At 46.7% G+C, this 27,397-nt stretch overlaps 1 protein-coding gene across 4 annotated transcripts in view; it reads right to left on the reverse strand.

The window, feature by feature from the left end:
* Positions 1-27,397, reverse strand: part of tenm2a (teneurin transmembrane protein 2a) — a 217,581-nt gene that overhangs the window by 26,107 nt on the left and 164,077 nt on the right. For 2 of the 4 annotated variants that reach the window (XM_056292265.1, XM_056292273.1), the window contains 9 exons: positions 22,150-22,272; positions 17,656-17,861; positions 17,164-17,359; positions 13,117-13,218; positions 12,260-12,454; positions 9,635-9,835; positions 6,701-6,886; positions 5,505-5,531; positions 1,112-1,258 (listed from right to left, as the gene is read on the reverse strand). In XM_056292265.1, coding sequence (XP_056148240.1) covers positions 1,112-1,258; positions 5,505-5,531; positions 6,701-6,886; positions 9,635-9,835; positions 12,260-12,454; positions 13,117-13,218; positions 17,164-17,359; positions 17,656-17,861; positions 22,150-22,272 — 1,383 coding nt within the window. Of the gene's footprint in view, positions 1-1,111; positions 1,259-5,504; positions 5,532-6,700; positions 6,887-9,634; positions 9,836-12,259; positions 12,455-13,116; positions 13,219-17,163; positions 17,360-17,655; positions 17,872-18,706; positions 18,715-22,149; positions 22,273-27,397 lie in introns of all 4 variants that reach the window. The other 2 variants (XM_056292250.1, XM_056292257.1) reach the window with 2 other exon arrangements.

The raw sequence follows: 27,397 nt of genomic DNA on the forward strand, positions 1-27,397 counted from the left end.
AGAGATTTTTCCTGAAACTGTGTTCAAGTGAATGTTACTTCGTACCTTTAAAAGGTGAATAATAAATACCTAAATAAACAAAGTGAAAAATATATTAACTGGCTGTCAACACAAATTGATGGGCCAATTAAACAAAATCAGTCCCTTAATCAGTACTCTGTGACCAGTCAATATGCTTGTAGTCGGGTTTTGCCGAGTATGTAGGAAAAAACAAAACAAAAAACAAAATAGACACCATCTAACCATAACCCACTTAAACAGAGGTGACAGCAGCACAGAACTGCACTGGCTCAACTAATTATACAATTGCATCAATATGTATAGGTTTTTTTTTTGCATTGAAAACTTTCTGCCCTCACTTTAAACAAGGAACTCATTGAAAATAATGATGAGGAAAAGAAATGAGCGTATTGGTGGAAAGCTTATGGACCAGTAGCAGTAGGGACTGGCTATCTGTGGACTATTTAAGTATGCTGAGCTTGGCCTTTCGATGTTCGATTTTTTTTGTAATTTTAAAACTGTGAGGAATTTTTCACTGATTATTTATTTGTCTAAATTTGATTTTGATGCTGCTACACGACTGACATAAGCAAATGAGACCTTTAGCATGAAAATTGGATATTGCTATATAATGATTTCAAACGCTCGCCTCCGAGTCAGGTTACCCACAAAATCTGATGAAATGATTTACAACACACAGATGGGATACATAGCCAGAATCAGAGATCAATTCTCATAGCTGTATATCTTGCAAAGTTGTCTGTTGTGGTGTTTTTTTTCTTTTTTTCAAAGCACCACTACATCTTTCAGTCCTCTCTTCCAAACAAATGCACCAGCTACCAGACAGCGAACATAGATGTTTGTGATGAGAAGCAATACTTATGTGAAATGAAGTAATCTTCCACGAAACACTACCGCATTTGTCTACAAAAGCTTGAAAAGTCCCATTATATTGGATAAGTAATAATTTATCCAGGCTAGTTAAACTTTTACAGCACAAGCCTGGTTGGCTAGTACGCCGAAGCCCCCCCTCCCCCCGTCTATACATCTCAACGGCTCTTCTCACATGAGGTCAACAGATTACACATTTTCGAGTCCTCTTTCCAATCACCTCCTTCGTTGTCTTTGTTGTCAGCGCAGGATGTCTCCATGGCAACACTGCAGCCAGGACCCCTCCAGCCCGTCTGACATTCGCAGTGCCAACTCTGTTGTCCCATGGTGCACTGGCCGTTCCCATTACACAGGTTAGGACAGCCATCTGAAAAAGAGAGGAGGATGGGGGGGGGGGGGGGTGAAAGAAGGAGGAGATGGAAATTGGGAGGAACGAAGAAAGACCGGGTGATGCTTGTTTGTTGGATCAATGAAAATTAACAGAGGACAACACACGTGTACGCGCACGCACACACACACACATACGCTTACTATAAGCGTGAGTCTTGCTCAATTTAACAACCACATTGTAGTATACTGTATGTATTGATTGTTCAAGAATCACTTATCACTAATTCTGAGGTTCAGTTTTCATGTACACCTTCCCTTCTGTATGTCTATAGACCACTGGGTCGGCTGCTAATGCACGTGAATGTGTGGAAAGAGGTGGATGGATTGCTTGGTATTCACTTACTTGATAGAGCCCCACCCGATCATCACTCTGTCTCTCTCCCTCTCTTACTTATGATTCAGTGTAGGTAATGGGATTCTGATGGCCTGAGAGTAATGCTGTCTCATGAGAGAATGAAATTATGTTCAACTGGGCCGTGGATGTGTGTGTGTGTTGTGGCAGTCTATAAACTCATAAAGCTTTGCTATGGATTATGCAAAAAGCCCTTACAAATAATCTACAGCCCCGAGGCCAGGTTTGTCTCTAACTAGTTTTGCAAGAGCAAGAGCACCCTCAATACTTCTCGCAATGATGCATGGCTAAAAAATTTCGAGGCAGTCTAGATAATCACGCTATACTGCACATGTTTGTTGTTGTAACCATATTTATTAGTTTCTATTGTAAGGCCAAGGTGACTTTGCCCCTTTCGCTCCAGAGGAGCTTGTAATGTCGGCAAATAAGGATTTCAAGCCAATTTAACTGTTGCACTCTTAGTTCCTAATAAGTGCGCCAACTGGGCTAGCTAAATTGCGAATGCAAATCTTTTCATTATGCTTTGACTTTTTATAGCTCTACAGTGACATTTGTTTCTTAAGGTTTTTTTTTAAATTTCATTTTTATTCTATTTGACAATTCTACTTCTATGCTCACATGTCTCCGTGTTGTTTTTAACCATCTAATTTGTTGTGCAATACCTTTTTATACTGCACTGTCTGCACTGTCACTGTTTACCTGCCTCATCCAAGTGCCTTTATTCATTATATATACATTGAGGATGCTACCTCATCATATTTATCTTGTTTGCCATCTTGTTTTTCTATTGCTGCAGGTCTCTGAGAGTTACCAAACATATAATTTCATTGTATGCCCACAATGACAAATAAAGTGTCGTAATTTATTATTAACATCCATGCTGAGACAAAAGCTGAAAATGATCAATATCATTGATTTAGAAATGTGGTTCAAAAGGCCTCCCATCACTTAGCTTGCCCTCTAATCTGTTTCCCCGTGTCACCCTAAATCGCACTTCCCCAGCTCCCACTGAAATGAGACTGTGTGTTTGCCACTCTAATCTGTCAGGGAGAGGGAAAAGCCACAGTGACACACAATGACAGTGTTTTCTTCAGCTGCACAGCGAGTCCAAAACAAACTTGTCACAATGATTCCCTCTTCAGTAAAATGGGGGGAGCGAGATGCGACATTCGTAAGCCAACCAAAGGGAGAGTGAAGAAAAAGACAAGGTTGACTGATAAAACAGGCACATGCAAAGACTGCGGAAGTACACACACACACACACACACACACACACACACGCTCAAAGGCACTTAAACGCATTCACACAGGCACACGGACTACACGCATGTGCTCCCACTCAGAGAGATGCACCCTAGCGATGTGACCTGACATTTCCCACTCAGCGGCGGCATGCCGGCACAGAGTGGGAGGGACAAAACAGCTCCGTCAGAGACTATGAATATGAACTGCCTTTCATTGAGACCTGCTCAGTGGATTAATGAGCATATTTTTCACTCAAGTTGCCACTGTAGGATTTTTTTGCCCTCTAACAAATCGCCACATCAATACAGCCATGCATTATGAATACAAACGGAGCATTCTCGACCGAGCCGGCGGTGAAATTAACAGGCGTTTCACCCTGATTTGGCATTTTATCATGCGTCTCAACCACGGGGTGAAGGGGAGGGTATGGGGAGGGGGTCAACAAAGGACTTTGGGGGTGCGCCTTATCATTTGTACTGCAGAGAGGAGGGTGAGAAGGGAAAGGCAAGGGAGGGAGGGAAGGAGAGAGGCTTAACTGCATTCTTCAGCTCAACAAGAGGAATCAAATCAGAGGTTTTTATCTTTAATTAATGCCATTTTCTGCATCGGGGGACTACTCATGACGCTGTATTAACAGGCAGGCTGGAATAGATTGTCCCCAACTATTGAGCCCAGGGAACAAAGGCAGTTAGCAGTGATTGCCTGTTAAATGGAGTTGCCATTTAAAGCAGCCAAATACTTATGAAGCGCCTGAACAGGACAATCCATAGCGGGCATTGATCGGCTAGCCTGGGCAGGCCGGCACAAGGCTCTTCTCTCTTTAATGCCAGGCCCCAGTCGATACCCCCTCATACTAAATAGAATAAAGTGGGATTTCAGAAACTATTTAGCGCACCCTCCCCACTAATGTAGTTGGACTCTGATGAAATCCCCTTAAAAAGGAGAAGAAATTGCCTTGGGTTATGGGTCAGTACACACACGCGCGCTCTCGAGTGGTGTGTTGTGTGTGCGCCATGTGTGTTTGTGTGAGTGAGAGAAAGAGACTGTGTAAGACAGAGACTCGGGGCGGGGGGAGGAAGAGAAAAGTGTGTGAGAGAGAGAGAGAGAGAGAGAGAGAGAGAGAGAGAGAGAGAGAGAGAGAGAGAGAGAGAGAGAGAGAAGCGAGAACAAAGCAGGGGGAAATAAAGAAAGTCACGATATTGTACCAAAAAGTTCAGCCGTTCCCCCAGTATCCAGCCCGGTCTACTCTAAAGGTCATAAAGTAAAGGCCGGTTCCATAAATTCAAGATCACCACTCGTGGATGGACCAGATAACGCCGCACTATGAGAGCACTTCTCATAAACCTCCCTCCATATGCCCACTCAATCTTTTGTTGAGAGACCGACTACCTTAAGAATATGATTGAACTTCTTTGCGTTTTATTTAAACCCTCTCTCTCCCGCTATTTTACCCCCTTCTCTCTCTCTCTTACTCTCTTTTGTGCGCTACCTCTCTCCGTCTTTTCGCTCTTTCTCATTGCCTCTTCCTCGGTGCTCCCGTGACCTACCTTCTCCCCGCTCTTCTCTGGACGGGCTCTTCATAAAACAATGAGCGTTATTCCATTAAGCTTAAAGGGTGAGAGGACACTCTCAACGAAGCACCGGGGATCTGTACTGTCTGACAATCTGCACCGCTGTGTGTGAGCCCGACACAGGTTCAATGTCAGGGCCATCCATTAAACATCCTGGTTGTGTGTGTCTATTAAGCATTCTGGCTGTGTGTGTGTGTGGGAGAGAGAGAGAGCTCTCCCTAGACCTTGTGTTCTGTTTCTTAACCTGAACTTGTATCTGTTTTCCCCCGTGGGATCTGACTTCGCCAGCGTAGTTATTTTCTTTGCTATGGGGGGTGGTGAGGACGATTTTGATGAAACGATAGAAAACCTGGCATTAACATAATGTTTCCCAAACACACGGGTCTGTCAGGCACACACATTGACAGACAGACAGACAGACAGACACACACACACACACACACACATACACACACGGATTCTTTAGAGACTCTACCATGGCCACAACTGTCACCAAAAATACCCAAAATGTAAATACACACTCAACAGCCCTGAATTTGACTCCACATTAAGGCCTCGCATCACTGGCCTATGAAATTTACCAATTACCTCAGAGGTTTATTATAGTTTTCATCATTTTCTCCTTGTGTGGAGCAGCTGTGTGTTCCCACAACACATGCCCGGAATACCTGAGCAGAGCCATGTGTCGGTTTAATATCTGCATTGTAAAAATGGATTGTGTCAACACACGCACGCGCATGCACAAACACACTTTCACAGCACATCCCCTCAACAATGCTGATGTCACACTAGGCTCTACAATACCCCACAACATTTAGGCTCAATGACAGCTAGCCCCCAGTGTAATGCACCGCTGTAAAGGGGGAGTGCATTACATATAGGGCGTTATCATTGAGACTTGCCCCCCCCACCCTCCCCACACCCCTAGTCTATAGACAGATAGCAACCACAGATTCTATAGAGCCAAGCCAGGCTAAAAGCCACAGATGCAGCAGCTAGCTTCTACCATCACAGGTAAAAAAACAAAAACAAAACCACAGAGTCAGATACGGTACCTGCTTTGTCAACCATGCTCCCATGGTCTGCAGTGGGAGAAAACATGCAGAGGGTAAGAGATGTGGCATGGAGAGGGTTTTATTTATTTTGTTCAATTAATGCAAGTAACATCATGCGGGGCTGAAATGACCAACAGGCAAGCCGAGATAAGCTACAACGGGAAGTGTCTGCTGCTAGTGATGTGTGCTTTGCACCAAGCGGAGGCCTGACAACTCTTTTCATCTCGGGCTGATGCTGCAGTCAAAGCTGCCCTACTTTCTGATGGAAACGGGGAGATCATAAACTGTTATTCCCCGTATGGGTGTGTGTGTGTGTGTGTGTGTGTGTGTGTGTGTGTGTGTGTTTGTTTGTTTGTGTATGTATGTCAGATTGGAATCACAGTGCCGATGGTGACAGGGAAATGAGACTTTGTGTCTCAAAGCACTATGGGTAAATCAAACGAGCATGGCATTCATCCATCCGGACTGACAGGGAAGTGGTTCCAAGTGATGAGAGACAGTGAATGACTGACATGAGACACAAATGCGCACACAACCACATGCGTGTGCACACACACACATACTCGCACATGAACACATACACACATTGTGAAAGATATTTGTTGATCTTGAGGTGAGGAAGTTTTATCTTTCATACCGTAACAAGAGTTTCAAAGGCCACAAACAGCCAAGACTCCGGGGGTATGCAGTTTAGAGTCGAGGGAGAAATGACTAAGCCCTGTTCTTCTGTGGGCCTCCCACACCCCTTCCCAACCTTTCTTCTCAGGAGTTCTCTCCTCTCATTCCGCCTACCTCCTGCGTCACTACCTCCCAGCTTCAATTCCCAAACATTTTCCCTGTCTCCCGCGTGTCCAAATTCCTCTGAGAGCGGAGTAGATTTTTTGGGTTAGTCCACATATAGGCAAACGTGTGCCATGGGGTGCCAAGAGCATGCAGATTTTTCTGCCAACCAGTTTCTACATTGGGAGATTTCACGCAGAAGCACGCCTCCAACTGCAGAGGATGAATCGGCGAAGTCACCTGATGTAGTGACTGGTCGGGAGGTAAACCCACACACTTTTGGCTCTCCATGGTACATGGTTGCCTATATCTAGTTTAGTCTGTTGTGTACTGGTTTTTTGGGGCACAACTACGTTGTCGTGGCATTTTCACCCACACACACCCACACCCACACACCCACACATAAATACTCTTACCGATGGTGCAATGCTCCCCGTTCCAGCCCTGGTGACACTGGCACTTGCCGTCCTTGCAGGTTCCATGTTTGATGCAGAGTGGGTTGCACACACGCTGGTCGCAGCCTGCGCCAGTCCAGCCCTCCTCACAGCGGCATGCTCCGCCCATACACACCCCATGGGTTCCACAGTCCACCGAGCACACCTCTGGAGTAAGTCAGGAGAATTTGCTGTTATTTTTGGACACAAAGCACCCAGTCTTTTGGGAGGTTTTATTTTGTGCTGTTCGTGGGCGCTCATCTTATTCGTATTCTGCCTCGGACGCAAAGGGAACAAGACGAAAATCAGGGAAACTGGACATCGGAGCAATTACTTAGCTAGACTTCTGTCTCCTCTAAAATAGACAAAGAATTTAAATGGTATTGGAAAAAGCTAAAAATGGATGGTAGTAGCCTTGGAACCAGACGAATCTGTGAGCTCATGTTTTACATTTGCTCTGGCATATACTTCGGCGCCCCCTCCCAGACAGGTTTCCAGCCGACCAGGCCCTGGTCGGGCCAGTCACAACCGTTTATATAATATGGGGCATGTTTGATACGATGATGTACACCCTATTTTCTTTTCCCCACCCGCATTCTGGGAACTCTGCCTCTGATTGCCTGGCACTCATTGTCTCCGTTGGTTCGGTTGGTTAAGGTTAGGGTAAGGGTGGGGATAGGGTTAGCTAATCAGAGGCAGAATAGGGGTGGGGTCTTCCCGGAATGCGGGTGGGGAAAAGTAATACCAACGTACAAAGGAGCGCCGTTGGCTGCCGCTGATGTGGAACGGTCTGTTGAATCCGCTATCACGACAGTATTAAACAAACTGGAGTGTGTCTGGGTAGCGTGGCACTCTATTCCGTTGCCTACCAACACGGGGATCGCCGGATCGAATCCCCGTGTTACCTCCAGCTTGGTTGGGTGTCCTTACAGACAAATTGGCCATGTCTGCGGGTGGGAAGCCGAATGTGGGTATGTGTCCCGGTTGCTGCACTTGCACCTCCTCTGGTCGGTCGGGGTGCCTGTTTGGGGGGGAGGGGGAACTGGGGAGAATCGCGTGATCCTCCCACGTGCTACACCCCCTTGTGAAACTCCTCACTGTCAGGTGAAAAGAAGCAGCTGGCGACTCCACATGTATCGGAGGATGCATGTGGTAGTCTGCAGCCCTCCCCGGATCGGCAGAGGGGGTGGAGCAGCGACCGGGACGGCTCGGAAGAGTGGGGTAATTGGCCAAGTACAACTGGGGGAGAAAAAGGGAGGAAAAAATCAAAATCAAAATAAAACAAACAGGATGGTATATTTTCCTCTGAAATAATAAAACACAACGGCACTTAAAGCTTTTGCTGATAAGGAAGATGTGTTTGCCGTACTTCCGACAGGATTTGGTAAAAATTTAAGCACTACGTCACACATTTTGTCGCTCTGGTTGGTTGTAGGCCTATCCAATGGTGTCCAGAGGAATTTTGGCCTGCGCCCATTGATATCGCCCCTTGGAAATCGACGATTAACTGAGAGGAGCCAGACTAATCAGCTTTTGCGAATCCGTCTGGTTCTCGGGTAGGATGTTGGGCTCGTTTTCGGTGGGTCCCCGTGTAGAATGAGCCTCAACGTATTCTGCTCAACCAGGAGTCCCACAGATAGACTACAGTTCTCATTTGGTCACAGTGTACACAAACCAAAATAACTGGTATTCTTAAAAAAACGTGACATGTGGCGGAGTGGGGTGTGGACCAGCTGTCCTGACTCAGTCTAATTAACTCAGGGCACAGAAACTGGTTCAGCATCCCAGACGAAGGCGCACCAGAACCGGGGGGGGGGGGGGGGGGAGGAGAGAGAACTGAAGGTTGTGGGGACGTCCCGCAGACCTCTCGCCCCACCAAAAAAGCCTCTTAATGAACGTTTGTTTTCAGTCTTTTTAAGGTGGTTTTAACTCCTAGCGTCTCGGTGTTGATAAATGGGCCCCCGTGACCTCATTGTCCATCTGTGTCGGTGTCTCTGTGCCGAGGAGCCCCGGCTGTGGTGCAGATTTGCATCTAATTCCCAGCGTTTTCTTTTCCCACATCTAACCGGACTAGACAACGATGTGTCGGGGAATGTACAAAATGGATCGGGTGATATTTGTGTCACGGTAAAATGGATTTTATTTTCTTCAAGCAAAAGATAAATCCCTGAATTGTCAGAAGAACAATAACTACACAGATATATATATATATATATATATATATATATATATATATATATATATATATATATATAAAAGCATTCTTCAAATGTTGCAGTGTAATCAAACATATTTCAGAAAACACAATTTATTGTTAAGAACCCATAATCAGAAGCTGTGATTTTTTTGTGTGTGTGCTACTGTTGCCAACAAGAGAAACTTATTTCCCGAGTCTCCATAATGGCCATTTTGTGCGCGCCGGGCAGCTAAGGTGTTGCAGACAGTTGTGGTGTACACTGTTATATATGATGATTTTCTTTGTGTTCCCAGGCATTTGTCGTGCTATGAATGTAATCTAACATTTTGCATGTGTGTGTTAAACCTTTTTATTTTATTTTTTTTAAACTCGGGGATTGTTTCTCTCACGATAAATGCTGGCGCTCTCTTCGTGAGTCTGGAACGGGAAGTGTTCCAGGGCCGGCGTAGCGAAGTTTGCTGCATCCTCTACGATGGCAGTTTCCCAACTTTATGATACTGAAACTCATTAACTGCTGTGTAGCTACTCGAGAATAGAATACTTTGATTTTTTTTTACGCCGCTTACACATTTCAGCCTTTCCATTCTAAGGGACTTTGCACATAAATTCCAGCACATTTCGAAAACAAAGCAGTGTCTCTTGATACACAAGATTTCCCTGATAACTGAATCAACACCGCTGTTATGATAGCTGGGATATCTGAGTATAGCAAAACACACCCATAGCGCAGTCGGGTCCCATCCAGTTAGGATCACAGCTGCACAGGCCAGTGTCGGGTATGAAGGCTCCGTGGCCGTGGCACTGGTCTGGGCACTGAGCCCTGGGCAGCTCACAGTGAGGGCCACCCCAGCCTGGTTTACAGTGGCACTCCCCATTTACACAGATACCATTGTTGGAGCATGTCGGGTCCAGGCAGTCCACTGTATAACAGACACAACACAAGAAAGAAGAAATAAATATGAAAGCCACTTGATTTTTGTCATTGTATAGGTTACAGTGAAATGTGTTCTCTGCATTTAACCCGTTCTGTTGTGTAGGAGCAGTGGGCAGCTGCAGCACCCGGGGACCAACTCCAGTTCTTCTTTCCATTGCCTTGGTCAGGGGCACAGGCAGGAGTATTAACCCTAACATGCATTTGTTTTTTTTTTACCCTATTTTCCAAGCCGCCCCGGTGGCTGCTCCACCCCCTCTGTCGATCCAGGGAGGGCTGCAGACTACCACGTGCCTCCTCCGATACATGTGGAGTCGCCAGCCGCTTCTTTTCACCTGACAGTGAGGAGTTTCACCAGGAGGAGGAAGCACGTGGGACGATCACGCTATTCCCCCCTGTTCTCCCTCCCCCCTGAACAGGTGCCCCGACCGACCAGAGGAGGCGCTAGTGCAGTGACCAGGACACATAGCCACACCCAGCTTCCCACCCGCAGACATGGCCAATTGTGTCTGTAGGGACGCCCGACCAAGCCGGAGGTAACACGGGGATCCGAACTAGTGATCCCTGTGTTGGTAGGCAACGGAACAGACCGCTACGCTACCCGGACACCCCATTAACATGCATGTCTTTTTGATGGTTGGGGGGGAGGGGACCCACACAGACACAGGGAGAACATGCAAACGCCACACAGACTGGACCTGGGACAGCCCGGGGTTTGAACCCAGGACCTTCTTGCTGTGAGGCAACAGTGCTAACCACTGTGCCACCGTGCTGCCCGTATATAACAGATAGGAGGATAAGAAGTACTAAAATATATCCACCCACGGTGGTTAGAGGCAGAAACAGAATTGAGAAATGCAAACTGTGTGCTCGAGAAGACAAAGCATTGGTACCAGTGGTTCTGTGGAAAGGGACGTGGCAGAGGGCACGTTTTTATTCTTCATCCAGAATTTACAGAAGAAATTCAATAGGTCAGTAATGACTATTCTAATATTTAACTGAGGCATCAGGGATGATTTGTTCCACTGTATAAGGATACTAAGCTTTGTGAATTCATTGAGTTTTGTGTGTGTGTGTGTGTTTGAGCCGGGATGTGCGCCAGCAGTGTGCGGTCATGTGTGTGCATGCACAGTATGTGCTAATGCAGCGGGGAGACTCTGACACTGTCGGTCGGCCAGGTTGACAGGCAGCTCTAAGTTCGAGTAGTGAGTGAAAACCAATTTGACAAATTACCTCCTCCTAGCAATAACCCCCCCCCCCACCACCACCCACCCACCAAACGGCCCTCTTCATCGCCCCGTCCTCCCCCAATCCATGCCTCTTTGTTTCTCTATCTTTCTTTCTCTCTCTCTCTCTCGTCCTCTTTGTTCAACACCTCTCTCCCCGCTTCTCCTCTGGTGATATTGACCCCAAAACACCTCTTCACTTACACACACACACACACACACACACACACACACACACACACACACACACACACACACACACACACACACACACACACACGCGCACACACACACAAAGTGCACATGCTCACACCTTCCATTTCTGTTTGCCTGGCAGAAACGGCGGATCACAGTTATCGATTTTCATGTCGCTGGCACTCCAGGTAAATTGTTTGAGGGACTCTGCTCTGATGAATATCAGATTTGAGACTAGAGGAGGAGAAAAAAATAGACGAGGGGGAGAGAGAGAGAGAGAGTCAGAGAAAAATAGAAGAGGAGAAAATGCTGACCTTGTTCTCTGGCCCTCTGCGGCTCACCTCCTTCTATCTGTCACTCTCGCTTTCTCTTCACCCTCATCTTTTTTCCCCTCTCTCCATCTCTACCCTTTTGTCTCCTTTTTCTCCTTGTTCCTTCCGCAATTCCCTTTCCCCCTGCACATATTAAGTCCTACTCCGTACCCCCACCACTCCCCCTTCTCCTCCCTCCCTCTTCTGTTTATCTCTCTCTCTTTCGTGCTCTTTTCCTTTCTGCGTATGTCTCGGTCTTTTTCGGATGAGTAAGAGCAGGGTAGGCTGATCCCTCTTCGAGGGGATCAATAGAAGCGATTTCATCCCTTAATAAAATCTCTGATGTATTTGGCTGCGGTATCATATATCATCTGTATATACATAAGAAACAGGGGCTTGCCTGGGGTGAGATTATGTTATGATGAGCTGTCTAGCTGGAGTTAGCAGATTGCTGGTGGTGGTGGTAGTGGTGGTGTGCGTGGTGCATGTGCAGCTACGTTGGCAGGACGCGTTCATTAGATTTAATCTTTGCTCCAGATAAAGACTCACTAAGAACCACCACGAACACGCACACACTCACACAACTGCAGGGGCACTGATAACCGTATAGATGCATGCACAGATGCAGACAAAAAAAACATTGAACTTCTCTGACTGGACACCACTGACCACTCTCCTCACCCTCGGCGCAGCTCTGCCCTTTGTAGCCGATGGAGCACACGCAGTTGCCGTCTGTGCAAGTGCCGTGGCCGCTGCAGAGAGGGTCGATGCACTGGGTGATGGGAACGTCACACTCCGGCCCCTTCCAGCCGCTGTAGCAGATACAGGAACCCTTATCGTATTGGCCATTCCCACTGCACAGCACCGGGCATGCCGCTGCAGGAAAGTGGAGGGAGGAGGAAGAGCGAGATAATGGGGAGAGGGAGGGAGGGTGAGAGAGAGAGAGAGGGAGAGAGAGGTCAAAGGCTGGATTGAAAAACATTTTTGAAAAACAATAAAGAAAGAACAATGTTCACCCATACTACCTCGACACCTGCAAATAAAAACACACACTAGCACATTGGATCTCTTTCTGTCTCTCTCACACACACACACACACACACACACACACACACACACACACACACACACACACACACACACACACACACACACACACACACACACACACACACACACACATATCCCCCCACCCCCGTTGGAAGGTGGATAGAGCAGTTAAGGGCTGGAGAGCGGCGATGACATGAATAGTAATTACAGGCAGAGGTAACTAAACTATTCATCACAGCTGTCTATCCCAGGTGAGCGCGGAGCTGAGGAGCCGTTGGCTGAGGGAGCTGCCATTCATCATCAGCCAGCTCATTTCAGCTCCACCTTAGGCCGTGCACCATCCTCTCTCACATGCTCTGCAGTTCATACTGCGCGGGGCAGAACATGAAATTGGACTACGCGTCTAGCCAACGATGATGGCTAAGGCAGTTGCGGGTCTTTCCGCTTTGGCATTTTGACATAAAAAAAAAAATAGAGGCGTCATATACCTTTGGAGCAGTCCATGCCGTGGAAACCAGGGAAGCAATGGCACACACCAGAAATGCACTCTCCGTTGCCATGGCAATTGCGCGGGCACTCTTGCACGGAGTCTGTTAAGATAAAGAGAGAGTGAGAGAAGACACACACAGATTGTGTGTGTGTGTGTGTGTGTGTGTGTGTGTGTGTGTGTGTGTGTGTGTGTGTGTGTGTGAGAGAGAGAGAGAGAGAGAGAGAGAGAGAGTTTGATGGTGAGCATCTACGTGTTCGATTAATCATCAAAAAAAACAACCAACTGAGTCGAGGTGCTTGTAGTCTGTTGTTGACATCAAAGCGAAACAAATAAATGAACAATGATGCTGCTTTCCATGCATTTTTCATGCGGTGTAGCGATTTCTCATTCTAGCACTCATTAAATCAGCGCTTCCTGCAGACAGTGACCATTACCCCATCCACCACGCGTTGGAGAAACCCCTTTGAGTCACACCGATGTTCTCCAGCTTTACCTCCTTCCCCTCTCGTCTGTCTCCCTCATTCGCTCCTCTACTATACACTCTCGTATACCCCTCTCCCCTCCTCCCACCCCATTTTGATGCCCTCTATTGCCCATCGACGTTCATCAATTCTTCATCCAGGTGTTCTTGTGTGTGTGTGTGTGTGTGTGTGTGTGTGTGTGTGTGTGTGTGTGTGTGTGTGTGTGTGCACATTTGTGTGTACGCGCATGTGCGTGTAACTAGGCAGATTTTAGCAGGACCCCCCCCCCCCCAGCGTATCTATCTGTGTGTGTGTTTGAGTACATGTGGACATGACTGCGGTGCTCCGTTTGAATCTGAGTGCCTCTTAACCTACTTTATATGAGGCGAACAGTTTGGTGGGAAGGAACAGGGGGCTGATGCGGAGAACACAGAGAGGTTCCCTCTTCTTCTCTTGTTCTCTAATATCCTTCATGCTCTTCCTGTCCCCTCGCTCCTCCCCACGCCCCTCTTATTTCCCCCGATCCTTTACCCTCCTGCCACTCCTCTCCACACTCGGCCCCCACTCAGCCTGTACACTTCTGCCTCCCTCCAATGCTCTCGTTCACCTCTCCTTTGAACATCCCGAGCCACTTCCCCTCAAACTCAAAACGTTTCTCACCCTCCCTTTACCTCACTTCCCCCCCTCTCCTTCACCGTCCACTCGAATTCCTCGAACGCCCTCCTCCCAATTCGACCCGATTCTCACCTCATCTCTTGCGCCTTTTTCCTCCCTCTGTTTTTTCTCACGAATTGTACCCGGCGAAATACTCCACTCTTCCAAGCCATCCCGGTCACTGCTCCACCCCCCTCTGCTGATCCGGGGAGGGCTGCAGACTACCACATGCCTCCTCCAATACATGTGGAGTCCCCAGCCGCTTCTTTTCACCTGACAGAGAGGAGTTTCGCCAGGGGGACATAACACGTGGGAGGATCACGCTATTCCCCCCGGCCCCCCGCCCCAAACAGGCGCCCCGACCGCCCAGAGGAGGCGCTATTGCAGCGACCAGGAAACATACCCACATCTGGCTTCCCACCCGCAGACAGGGCCAATTGTGTCTGTAGGGACGCCCGATCAAGCCAGAGGTAACACAGGGATTCGAACTGGCGATCCCTGTGTTGGTAGGCAATGGAATTCCCTCCCGCTGTTTCTCGGGAATTGCGGATAGTGAGGGATCTCTCTCACTCTGCCTCCTGACTCTGTGCATCTTCGTTTCCCCTCACATTAGTGCCTTATACACACGTACAATTACTGCTCAGAGCCATCGAATCCCCAGCGAGATTTGAGTAACCATTTAGTTTGATTTATTTTGAAGGCCAAAGACTGCGGCTATTAAACATCTCAAAATTACTCCCTGCAACTGCTTTAAACGTATCACTTGTTGGACAAAAAAATACTACTCATTCAGATGAGGGCCAAGGAGTTAGTTATGAAGCTTTTTTATGTGCACTCTCTGCTAGGATTGGGACTTCTCCAAACTTTGATATTCCTCTTTTACGACGCTTCCAGCTGCGAAGCGAAATTAAGATGATGTATCGTAATTTCCTGTGCGGTGTGGCTTGTACATTGTGACAACAAACACGTTTTTTCAAGGACTTCTGGGGATGGCCTTTGTCAGCAAGCAAAAGACACCCAGGGGGTACGCCGTTGCTCCCAAACAAAAGCCTGAGACCGCTCTCACTGAGCACCCGGGCCATTTGCACTATCCACAAATCGGGGTGTTTTCTTCATGTGGTATCCCCAAATGCATCCTTTTTCAAACTCGGGGCTGTGTTCTTAGTATGACTTCCATTTATAGTGCCAAAAGCTCCAAAAAACAAAAAACAGGTTTGCAAGATGCTGGGCAGCTTGTTTCTGTGTAACCTCTCTTTGAGTGGTTGGAAAATAAATGAATCTGCACACCAGCGGAGGTGATGTTGGGGCAATCTAAGTTTATTTTATTACTCTTCTGATGGATGTTTGTGACGGACCTTAAATCATCCCGACTGCATTGCTGCATTTTTCCAGTTGCCAAGAGGCATAAAGTTAAAAGAACTGGAGAACTTTCATTTCCACAGAGATGGCACACTATCTAGACAGTGGCGGGGAAGATTGCGTCCCGGATAAGGTTAGTTACGAGGAGTATCCCAATCGGATCAAGTCGATAACTTCTCGTAAAACTCTGGAACACATCTTTATCTCAGCCACAGGTGCTGGGGTGAACACGCTCCAGCTCTCCTAAATACTGCTGGATGCAGGACACCCAGAAAAGTAATGCTAACACTATGCGCTCACTCCTGTTTATAAAATTTGGGACTAAATTCAGAAAATGTTTGGACAGGTGGGGCCAATTTCTTCCACTGAGACGCTTGATAACTATAGATCCTGGTCTTGGAAACGGTGTGAAATCTATCGGAGGGTATGGCGTGTGTACAGGGAACTATGAGGGAAAAATGACCTTTCCTATTGTTTCATGTGGTCTGACACACAAACCTTGAATTCCAAATTAAGATAATACATTCAGCCATAAAACACCCCCCCTCCCATAAAATATACATTTATTCAGTTTCTTGTTGATAAACATGTTTTTTCATGGCGCCCGGGTAGCATAGTGGTCTATTCTGTCGCTTACCAACATGGGGGTTGGCGGTTCGAATCTCCGTGGTACCTCCGGCTTGGTCGGGCGTCCCTACAGACACAGTTGGCCGTGTCTGCGGGTGGGAAGTCAGATGTGGGTATTTGTCCTGGTTGCTGAACTAGTGCCTCCTCTGATCGGTTGGGGTGCCCCCCCCGGATCAAAAGAGCAGGGCAACTGGCCAGATTCAATTGGGGATAAAAAGGGAGAAAATTGAAAAAAAAAACATGTTTTTTTCAAACTTAACAAAAGGGGAATATGCAGCTTGATGCTCACACCTGCATCTTTTTTTTTTACCCCCCCTTTTTCTTCCTAATTGTATTCAGCCAATTACCCCACTCTTCCGAGCTGTCCCGATTGCTGCTCCACCCCCTCTGCCGATCCGGGGAGGGTTGCAGACTACCACGTCTCCTCCGATACATGTGGCGTCGCCAGCCGCTTCTTTTCACCTGACAGTGAGGAGTTTCGCCAGGGGGATGTAGTGCGTGGGAGGATCACGCTATCCCCCCACCCCCCAAGTTCCCCCCCCCCAAACAGGCGCCTCGACTGACCAGAGGAGGCGCTAGTGCAGCGACCAGGACACACAGCCACATCCGGCGTCCCACCCGCAGACACGGCTAATTGTGTCTGTAGGGATGCCCGACCAAGCCAGAGGTAACGCGCAGATTTGATCCGGCAACCTCCATGTTGGTGGGCAACAGAATAGACCACCACACTACCCGGATGCCCTACACCTGCATCTTTGACAGTGTTGCTATAATTATTTCATCATAGCAAACACCATATGTATGTTGAAGAGGGGTGTGGTGTTGCATGGTTTCAGCATCTTGTGAATGCACACTGTTTCTGGGAAGTTGTGAATACTATTGATGCTTCCAAAAAAACAAAAACAAACAACCCCCCCCCCCCCAAAAAACTGAGATTTTCTTACCCATGACGTTGGTGCTGAAGGAAACGGTCTCCCTCTCTCGGCCATCATTGTAGAAGGCCAAGTGCCAGGCACCGGCGTCCAGGTACTGAACAAACACGGCCTCATTGAGGACCACAGTTTGGATGCTCCTCCTCTCCCTCGGAGACTCCACCACGCTCCACTTCTCCTTCCCGTCCAGACGCTCCATGTAATCATACTGGGGGAGAGATACAGCGATGGGAGGGGGAGTTAGTAAATGGAATTGAGGGAGACGGTATAACACTAAAATCAAATCCAAAACGCTGTGTCACTGGGAACGCTGCACAGCAGTATATTAGATAAAATAGAGAAGACTTTCAATTCAGTTTAAATGAAAATTACGTTTGAATGGCAGAATGTAAAACAGGAAGAGAGGCGTGTTTTTCCTTTTCAGTTTCTAGGGAACATCGCAGAACACTGCAGATACGTTTTCATCAGATTCCACAAATGTATTTGTAGAAAGTGATAGCCCACCTGTGCATGTGAGGGGGGGAGGCCCTTGCGGATGTAGACTCCAAACAGGGCATCCTTTCCCAGGGAGATGTTAAACTTGAGGAACTGAGGCTGGCTAAGGTGGAGCAGGGACCTCCAAAATACTCCTGGTGGCACCTCCTGGGTCACCCTCCGTCCCACCTCCACAGTACCTGTGTCTACGCTGCTGTTGCGGCCTGGCCACGGACCTGGGGCGGGGTGACAGGGAACAGAACAATTGCATACCTGTCAACTCTCCCGTTTTTCCTGGGATTCTCTCGTATTTTGCCCTTCTCTCCCACTGTCCTCCTGTTTAAATATTTTCCTGTAAATCTCCCGTATTTTCAACCTTTCTGAAAAAAAAAAGAAAAAAGGTTGGCGATAATGCTGACTGTAGTGTTTGCTACATTCCCCAGGTGGCAGTATATATAGAACATTTGCTGTAACGTCGAGTGATGAGAAGTCATTCAATCAAACGGCACCTACCAATAACAGAAAAAGAAGAAACAGCAGAAGACACAGAAGTAGGAAAAAGCAGACGCAAGGAAAAAGCAGAAGAAGAAGAACGGCATGAGGATTCAAGGATGGATGAACACGAGAGGGACGGAGTACCTGCAAAAAAAAAAAAGGTTAAAAGTTTGTGCAAGTATCTCGCCAAATGGGAGGGGGCTTACCGTACTTAATGGAGAGCAACGTCGGTCAGAGTCATGCTTTTTGTAAAATGCGCCACACGGATTTTCAAGTTCCACACGGAGGGAAAAGTGACGTGAGCCAGCATGACAAATCTGCCAACCATGTTTGTGCTTTACTGTCATGTAAAATCAGAACTCAACCACACTGGTCAAGCTCACAAACAGACTCCTTATCAGAAGGTGTTGAAGAAGGCAAAGCCTGAAAGCTATGCGTACAACAAGTCCCTTGGAATCAATATATTTTATATATATATATATGTATATATATATATATATATATATATATATACACTACCGTTCAAAAGTTTGGGATCACATTGAAATGTCCATATTTTTGAAGGAAAAGCACTGTACTTTTCAATGAAGATAACTTTAAACTAGTCTTAACTTTAAAGAAATACACTCTATACATTGCTAATGTGGTAAATGACTATTCTAGCTGCAAATGTCTGGTTTTTGGTGCAATATCTACATAGTTGTATAGAGGCCCATTTCAAGCAACTATCACTCCAGTGTTCTAATGGTACAATGTGTTTGCTCATTGGCTCAGAAGGCTATTTGATGATTAGAAAACCCTTGTGCAATCATGTTCACACATCTGAAAACAGTTTAGCTCGTTACAGAAGCTACAAAACTGACCTTCCTTTGAGCAGATTGAGTTTCTGGAGCATCACATTTGTGGGGTCAATTAAACGCTCAAAATGGCCAGAAAAAGAGAACTTTCATCTGAAACTCGACAGTCTATTCTTGTTCTTAGAAATGAAGGCTATTCCATGCGAGAAATTGCTAAGAAATTGAAGATTTCCTACACCGGTGTGTACTACTCCCTTCAGAGGACAGCACAAACAGGCTCTAACCAGAGTAGAAAAAGAAGTGGGAGGCCGCGTTGCACAACTGAGCAAGAAGATAAGTACATTAGAGTCTCTAGTTTGAGAAACAGACGCCTCACAGGTCCCCAACTGGCATCTTCATTAAATAGTACCCGCAAAACACCAGTGTCAACATCTACAGTGAAGAGGCGGCTGCGGGATTCTGGGCTTCAGGGCAGAGTGGCAAAGAAAAAGCCATATCTGAGACTGACCAATAAAAGAAAAAGATTAAGATGGGCAAAAGAACACAGACATTGGACAGAGGAAGACTGGAAAAAAGTGTTGTGGACGGATGAATCCAAGTTTGAGGTGTTTGGATCACAAAGAAGAACGTTTGTGAGACGCAGAACAAATGAAAAGATGCTGGAAGAATGCCTGACGCCATCTGTTAAGCATGGCGGAGGTAATGTGATGGTCTGGGGTTGCTTTGGTGCTGGTAAGGTGGGAGATTTGTACAGGGTAAAAGGGATTCTGAATAAGGAAGGCTATCACTCCATTTTGCAACGCCATGCCATACCCAGTGGACAGCGCTTGATTGGAGCCAATTTCATCCTACAACAGGACAATGACCCTAAACACACCTCCAAATTGTGCAAGAACTATTTAGAGCAGAAGCAGGCAGCTGGTATTCTATCGGTAATGGAGTGGCCAGCGCAGTCACCAGATCTGAACCCCATTGAGCTGTTGTGGGAGCAGCTTGACCGTATGGTACGCAAGAAGTGCCCATCCAACCAATCCAACTTGTGGGAGCTGCTTCTGGAAGCGTGGGGTGCAATTTCTCCAGATTACCTCAACAAATTAACAGCTAGAATGCCAAAGGTCTGCAATGCTGTAATTGCTGCAAATGGAGGATTCTTTGACGAAAGCAAAGTTTGATGTAAAAAAAATCTTATTTCAAATACAAATCATTATTTCTAACCTTGTCAATGTCTTGACTCTATTTTCTATCATTTCACAACATATGGTGGTGAATAAGTGTGACTTTTCATGGAAAACACAAAATTGTTTGGGTGATCCCAAACTTTTGAACGGTAGTGTATATATATATATATATATATAATATATATACAGGGCTGGGTTCTGAGATTAAGTCCCTTGCAGATGCAAGAGACTCCCACGGTGAATAAAACGGTATCACCCATCCATTCTCTCACTCGCCCTTATCTCTCCCATCCATTTTCGTAATCACCCCCTCCTGCCAATTCTCTCACTTACCTAGTAGCCTCAAAATCACAACTGAAGCATAATTCGTAAGTGAAGTGTACACATCCCCATTCAAGTAATACATAAATACAATTCTAAGTGCTGACTTTATATGTCCTTTTGTGTTTTCATATGTAATGCAAGGGACGTTCACAGCATTTCACTTTCAACCAGGCATCTGGTTCTGACCACCGATCTCTAGTCACTTGCTTACTGTGGGAATTAGTTAACCCACTGATATTCTAAAGCAAGTGGATGCCTAAGCGGTGATTTTAGGATTCACTGTGTGTACTACCCTTGTCTAAATGTAAGGGACATGTGGATAGTGGTAGGGCGACAGAAAATGTCCCTTATTTTCAAACCCCAGTGCTGACAGGTATGCAGTTGATAGATAAAATTATTGATTGTCAAAGTCGATAGTGAATCACCACGGTCTATCGGAGACTACCTCAACAGAGAACCGAGGGAAACTGAACGCAGGACAGAGTACCACTGTCAGTGCCACCTTTTTGTCTTACCATGGAATGCTAAAATCTCCATTATTTAAGTTGAAAGTAGGCATATTTGAAGTGATATGAGAGGCGACTGTTGTGACCAAACACAGTTGTGAGGCAGTCACGTCTTTGCCTCAAAGAGTGCGAACTGAGCTGGCTGAGCTAGAATGAGAGTAGGCAGACAGTGGGTTGATAGAACTGCAGGGCTTTTTATGCGGACAAAGAGACAGGCTCCCTTTGACACACACGCATACATGTGCCCGCAGACAAGACGCAAATTGAACACAAAAAAATACATCCACACCTACACACTTCACACTCAGAATTCACAAACACACAGACACACCCATACTGCACGCTCAGGAGCAGGCAAGTCTGCGTGGATAAATGCTTGAACGCAAACAGACACATGCAGATACGCACAAGCTTGCACACACACACGCATACGTACACATGCAGATACACGTACATGCACGCAGTACATGCAAAAGCAGACATTGGCACTCACAAACTCTCTCATATACGCTTGCACACTCAACATTCTGCAATCAGGTCAGACATCCACTGCACTACGTGGGGACCCTGATGCAGGAAAACTCTTTGTGTGCATGTGCTTGTGTGTGTGTGTGTGTGTGTGTGTGTGTGTGTGTGTGTGTGTGTGTGTGTGTGTGTGTGTATGGAATAGTGAAGCAATAAAAGTAACAAAAAGATGAACAGCAGCGCTTGGGCCCAGACAGCTTGTGAACACAACACACACCAACCCTCTCATTAATACAGAATACAAACAGAGAGCAGCAGCCCACACACACCTACAGAGTGCACTGTGCGTAATAGAGGGAGAAAGAAATGGGTGTGAGCGATAGAAGAATAGATATCAAGCCACGGGGGGCTTTAAATGAGAAGAGGGGCGAGTGTGGATGGGTGGGGTTTTACTGCAGTGTAGTAGGTGTTTTACTTTCCTGCTGACTTGGACAATATATCTAGACCAATACAACTCAGTGCTGCGATTTTAAATACTGTTGGGAACAGCAAGCGTGGTTTTCTATATTATGCACATATTTCAGTGACGATGGTTGTATCATTATTTTTTGATAAAAATGTGCAGACTGACTGCACAAAATGTGTTTAAATGGTCTTAGCTGTGGCTATTTATTGCAATGACTGCCAGACGTGGTTTGAAAAGGAATTTTAGGCGGACGGTTGCCTGCTGTTCGGATGAATATGCAGCGTAATTCTTACCTCGGCCGCCAGAGGGCAGTGTGGCTACGTCGCTGTTGACCGGCAGGCCGGTTCCTATTCCGTTGTTCAGCACAGGGCCGTCGGATGGCTTCAGCTGCCAAGTCAAACCCAGCAGGTTGATAGCTGTGCGCAAGGGGGTAAGACAGAGAAAGAAAAAGAGATAAACAGAGAGACTGAGACAAAAAAAAAATAAGGAGAAAAATAAATAAATTGTCGACAAGTCTGAAAAAAAAAACCCAACGACGAAACATGAAACCTTTTTGAGTTATTTGCCTTTATGGCCTCACGACGCCAAAGCAAATGAATCGACCCTCTCAACTCGGAATGCCAATGGATGGCGTAGCAGCCAAAACTGTTGGAAGTATAAACCATAAAGCACGCTCGTGTTTGTCTGCCATAAGACATTTAACAAAGTGGCAAAGCGAGAGACGGCCTTAAATATGATCAAAACTGCATTATCAATTCCCTCTTTCCCCTTTTCTCTCCCTCGCTCCATACCTCCCTGCATCCTCTTACAACCAAAAGCTCTTGACAGCGTCTCCTGCTTTTATTTGAAAGCTTTTACATCATCTCACAGAGAGCAAGTGACAGATGAAAAGAAATGGCTCGCTGACTCCCCCCTCTCTCCTCCACCTCCCTTCTGCCTTTGTGCTCTGTTGTGTTACTTTGTGCCTGTGGTACAGCAGTAGTTGAGTGTTTTCTCCTCACTTTGTCAGCTCTTTATTCTCCCTGTATCTGTTTCCTGCTCAGTCCGCCGCCAAACAATTCCACCCCCCCCTCGAAAAGCCGGGAGTAAACTAAGAAAACATTTCATTCCTCAACTTCATAAGGAGAGGGAAGGTGGGGTGGCGGGGGGGGGGAGGGTGGAGGTTTGCAGGAACTATTGTGGTGACGGGCATGTTTTCCGAGTGTGATAAATGATTGTTGCTATCTTTCCAGTTGTTGTTTCGGGAGCAATCCCGTAAGGGGAAAATGTTGCTGGAGGTGTAGCGTCTGCTCATGCATGGATCCTTTAGCCGGTTTTATGGAGGATCCACGAGAGACCCGGAACCATTTGCACCCTACGTCTATATTTATAAGTGAGATTGTGCGTGATCATGTGTGTGTGTGTACGCGTGTGCATATTTTCCAGGTATGGATGTGTGAGTGTGTACTGAATATGTTACTGGCTGCTTCCAAGCCCTGGTCCTACCCTACACGCTCCACGGTGGGGTATCACGCCCGAATCCGAAGCCTGAGAATCAATTACCAGTTGTTGTTTGAACAAGCCCTTAAGGAGAAAATGTTGCTGGAGGTGCGGCGTCTGCTCATGCATGGATACTTTAGCTTGTTTTATAGAGGATCCGCGAGAGACCTGGACTCATTTGCACTCTGTGTCTATATTGATAAGTGAGATTGTGCATAATCATACGTGCTTGTGCATGGTTGTGTGTGTGTGTGTGTGGGCGCATGTGTATGTTTTCCATGTATGGATGTGGGAGTGTGTAACGGATGCATTCCTGCCTGCCTCCAAGCCCTGGCTTTACCCTGCACCATGGTGGAGTATCACACCTGCATCTGAAGCCTGAGAATCAGTTATCCCCCCCCCCCCCGCCCTCCTCCAGTAAAATTCTACCTCCGCTCACCGAGGGTTGCATGCAGAAGAGGGAAAACGAAGGGAGGTGTCACAGCAGCTGAGTAGAACGCACTGGCATGAGGCGTCGGTATAAACCGCCAGACCAAAAATCCCCCTCGTCTCTATTTGTCTTTCGCTCTCCTTCCCGCTCCTCCTGCCCGACTCCTCTTTCTTTCTGCCTCGCTCCCTCCCCCTCCTCTCTCGCTCCTGGTCAAAGAGCGCTGACAACCCTGGCTGCCGCATGGCCTCCTCTGTCAGCTCTTTTATTTGTCACCCGTGCCCACGCACGTACGCGTGCACACCCACATGTACGTGCACGCCCACACGTGCACGCTCATACCAACGCTCAAATGGAAACAGATGGGGGGAGAGAGAGAGAGAATCGGGGAGTGAAAGAGAGACTTCAGCTTCCCTCTTCTAAAAAAACCCGGCCCCTCTCTCTTTCATAATGCGTCGCTCTACTCTTGCCCTGTCCTTTTTCAACTCCCTGACCTTCATCCCCGCTCCCTTCTTTTTTCTTTTAATTCCCTTTTCCACCCTCCATCCTCCTTATCTCGGCCTGTCCCCTCTATGTAGATAACGTGGACATGCGTGCAGGTGCACGCGCGCGCAACACACCGATGGTATCGGAGCGAGCGATCGATGGAATGATTACCTTTTAGAATCGGGAGGGAAAAGTAAGGAATAGCGGGTCTTTTGTCACGCCAATCTTCATCCCGGTCACTCCCGAGAGCGGCACAGACAGGCCTGATAATGGGCTTGATTGTATGTGTGTGCATCAGTTCGGAGTCTGTGTTAAGTACGTGTGTGTGTGTGTGTGTGTGTGTGTGTGTGTGTGTGTGTGTGTGTGTGCACACGTGTCATTGTTCCTATTGAATTTTGCCCCCCCCCGGAGTGCATTGTGGTTGTGATATCACGACCAATAGATGGCACTCTTGCTCCTCGGTGACACATGGGCCAAAAGACGATGCTTATATCCTTTTACCAAGAGTTTTTTTGTTTCCATGGAGGAGTGACGGAGATTGAGAAGAGGGAAAACGAGGAAGAGCGACAGAGAGACACAAATAAGGAGAGAGAGAGAGAGAGAGAGAGAGAGACAGACAGACAGACAGACATACAGAGAGTGAGAGATAGAGAGAGAGGGGGGGGCGAGACAGAGAGAGTCAGAGAAAGAGAAAGCAAAAGAGAGAGGGAGAGAGACAGACAGAGACAGAGAGAGGGAGAGAGAGAGGGAGAGACATAGAGAGAGAGGGGGAGAGAGAGTCAGAGAGGGGGAGAGACAGACAGACAGAGATAGAGGGGGAGAGAGACAGAGAGAGAGTCAGAGAGGGAGAGAGACAGACAGACAGAGACAGAGGGGGAGAGAGACAGAGAGAGGGAGAGAGACAGACAGACAGAGATAGAGAGGGAGAGAGACAGACAGAGACAGAGAGAGGGCGAGAGAGAGGGAGAGACATAGAGAGAGAGGGGGGAGAGAGAGTCAGAGAGGGGGAGAGACAGACAGACAGAGATAGAGGGGGAGAGAGACAGAGAGAGAGTCAGAGAGGGAGAGAGACAGACAGACAGAGACAGAGGGGGAGAGAGACAGAGAGAGGGAGAGAGGCAGACAGACAGAGATAGAGAGAGGGAGAGAGTGAGAGACATATATATATATATAGGGAGAGAGAGAGAGAGAGAGAGAGAGAGAGAGAGAGAGAGAGAGAGAGAGAGAGAGAGATGAGAGAGAGAGAGAGAGAGCGAGAGACATAGAGAGAGAGAGAGAGAGAGAGAGAGAGAGAGAGAGAGAGAGAGAGAGAGAGAGAGAGAGAGAGAGAGAGAGAGAGGGTTTAGGAGCCAAAAAATGACTTGAATACGGCGGATGCCAGAGAGATGGATGAAATCATACCGCACGTCTTGCACCTATGTTCTGTCTCTTTACCAATGACATCACACCTCGTTTTAGTCATCCTCTCTATGTCCTTATGTGTGTGTGTGTGTGTGTGTGTGTTTTACATGATTAGATTAAATTCACTTTTGGATAAAAGAACCAAACCTGCCACATCAGGGGAGACAGCCAGCAAAGGACCTCTGAGGTAATGTAATCACACTTTAAACGAGAAATCTACACCAGTTAATTATTCTAAACGGTACCGGTACAGTAAGGAGACTCTCCATCGGGGACACTCGTCTGCTCTGTCCTACACGTTCATTTCTATTATTTTCTATTTTACAGTGACACATTCCCTTCTTTCTGCCGCACTTCTTGCCGATTTCCTTTTATCAGCACAACTGTTGTTATGGAAGCGATCAAGCTGTAATTGTGCGTAATGAGCTGCAGTGATGGTTTATCGCTCCGACAACACATGGCAAATGTCACGCCGCACAAACCTGGGTTGAGTTGGAAAAAAAATGTAAACTTTCACACAGACGCACACACTCTCTCATAAAAACACACACACACACACGTGTGCATGCACACACACACACACAGATCACAGGGAGGCAGGTCTAACGAGCGAATGTGTTGGATTAAATATAGATCAATTGCTGCATGAGGTTTTTATGTAATCCCCTTGCATAATTTAGGCTGGTAAAGTGCTCACTAGTATCATGTGCAACACACCGAGTCTGAGGAGCCCGCTGCAGCATCACAGCGCCATCTAACACAGCAAGTATGGACTGATGTACGGCGGGGGTGACCAAGAAGGAGGTGACTGTAGTTGTGTGTGTGTGTGTGTGGGGGGACTCGGTGGTCAACAGCACCTGGAGAAAAGTCATCTCTAAATCTCTGCGGAGTGGCGGGAAGAGAGAGAATAATATAGCAACGAGAGGACTGAGAGAATTTTAGAGAAATTATATATACGTATATATATATATATATATACTAATTTCTCTAACATTATATATATACACACACACACACACACACACACACATAATTTCCCTAACCATGGATGGACTATATATATGCATACATATGTATGTATATGTGTGTGTGTGTGTGTGTGTGTATATATATATATATATACACACATAACATCTGGAGATGAGTAGAAATAAGGAAAAAGCAGGAAAGAAGACTGGGAAACATCAGAGGGAAGACATGAAAAGAGGAATGAGAAGCCCGTGGATGAAAGGAGGGGAAAAAAAAGAGACGCACAAGTGGAGAGCAGAGATTTAAAAGATATGTTTTTTTTCTTCTTCTTAATATTGGGGGCTGGTTATGTTTTTAGAAGAGGACGGCTGTGATTTATCCCCAGACAGTAAGTGGTTCGCAACACAGGCGACCAGACGCGCACACAATGCTAATGTGCGAGTGTGTTTTTTAGACATATTTATGTGTCTCAAAGCAAAACGGGGGCAAATGCACATCTGTCTGAGGAAGTGGAGGAAAAATGGAGTCGAGAGGGGAGGGGAGAGTTGGAACGAGAGTGAAGAAACGAGAGCGCACGAAGAGAGAGAGAGAGTGGAGGAAAGAAACAGAGTAATTGATAAAAGGACCGGAGAGAGGAATAAAGAGAGCGAGAGAGAGAGCGAGCGAGATTTTTTTTAAATGTAAAAATAGCTCTTTATTTAACAAGGAATAAACTTAACAATGACATATTTTCTACAACATTAAATAAAGTCACTCCTTACATTACACGTCCAAAAAAA

Source organism: Lampris incognitus, chromosome 1 (genome assembly GCF_029633865.1).
Source record: "Lampris incognitus isolate fLamInc1 chromosome 1, fLamInc1.hap2, whole genome shotgun sequence".
In the NCBI taxonomy this organism is placed as follows: domain Eukaryota; kingdom Metazoa; phylum Chordata; class Actinopteri; order Lampriformes; family Lampridae; genus Lampris; species Lampris incognitus.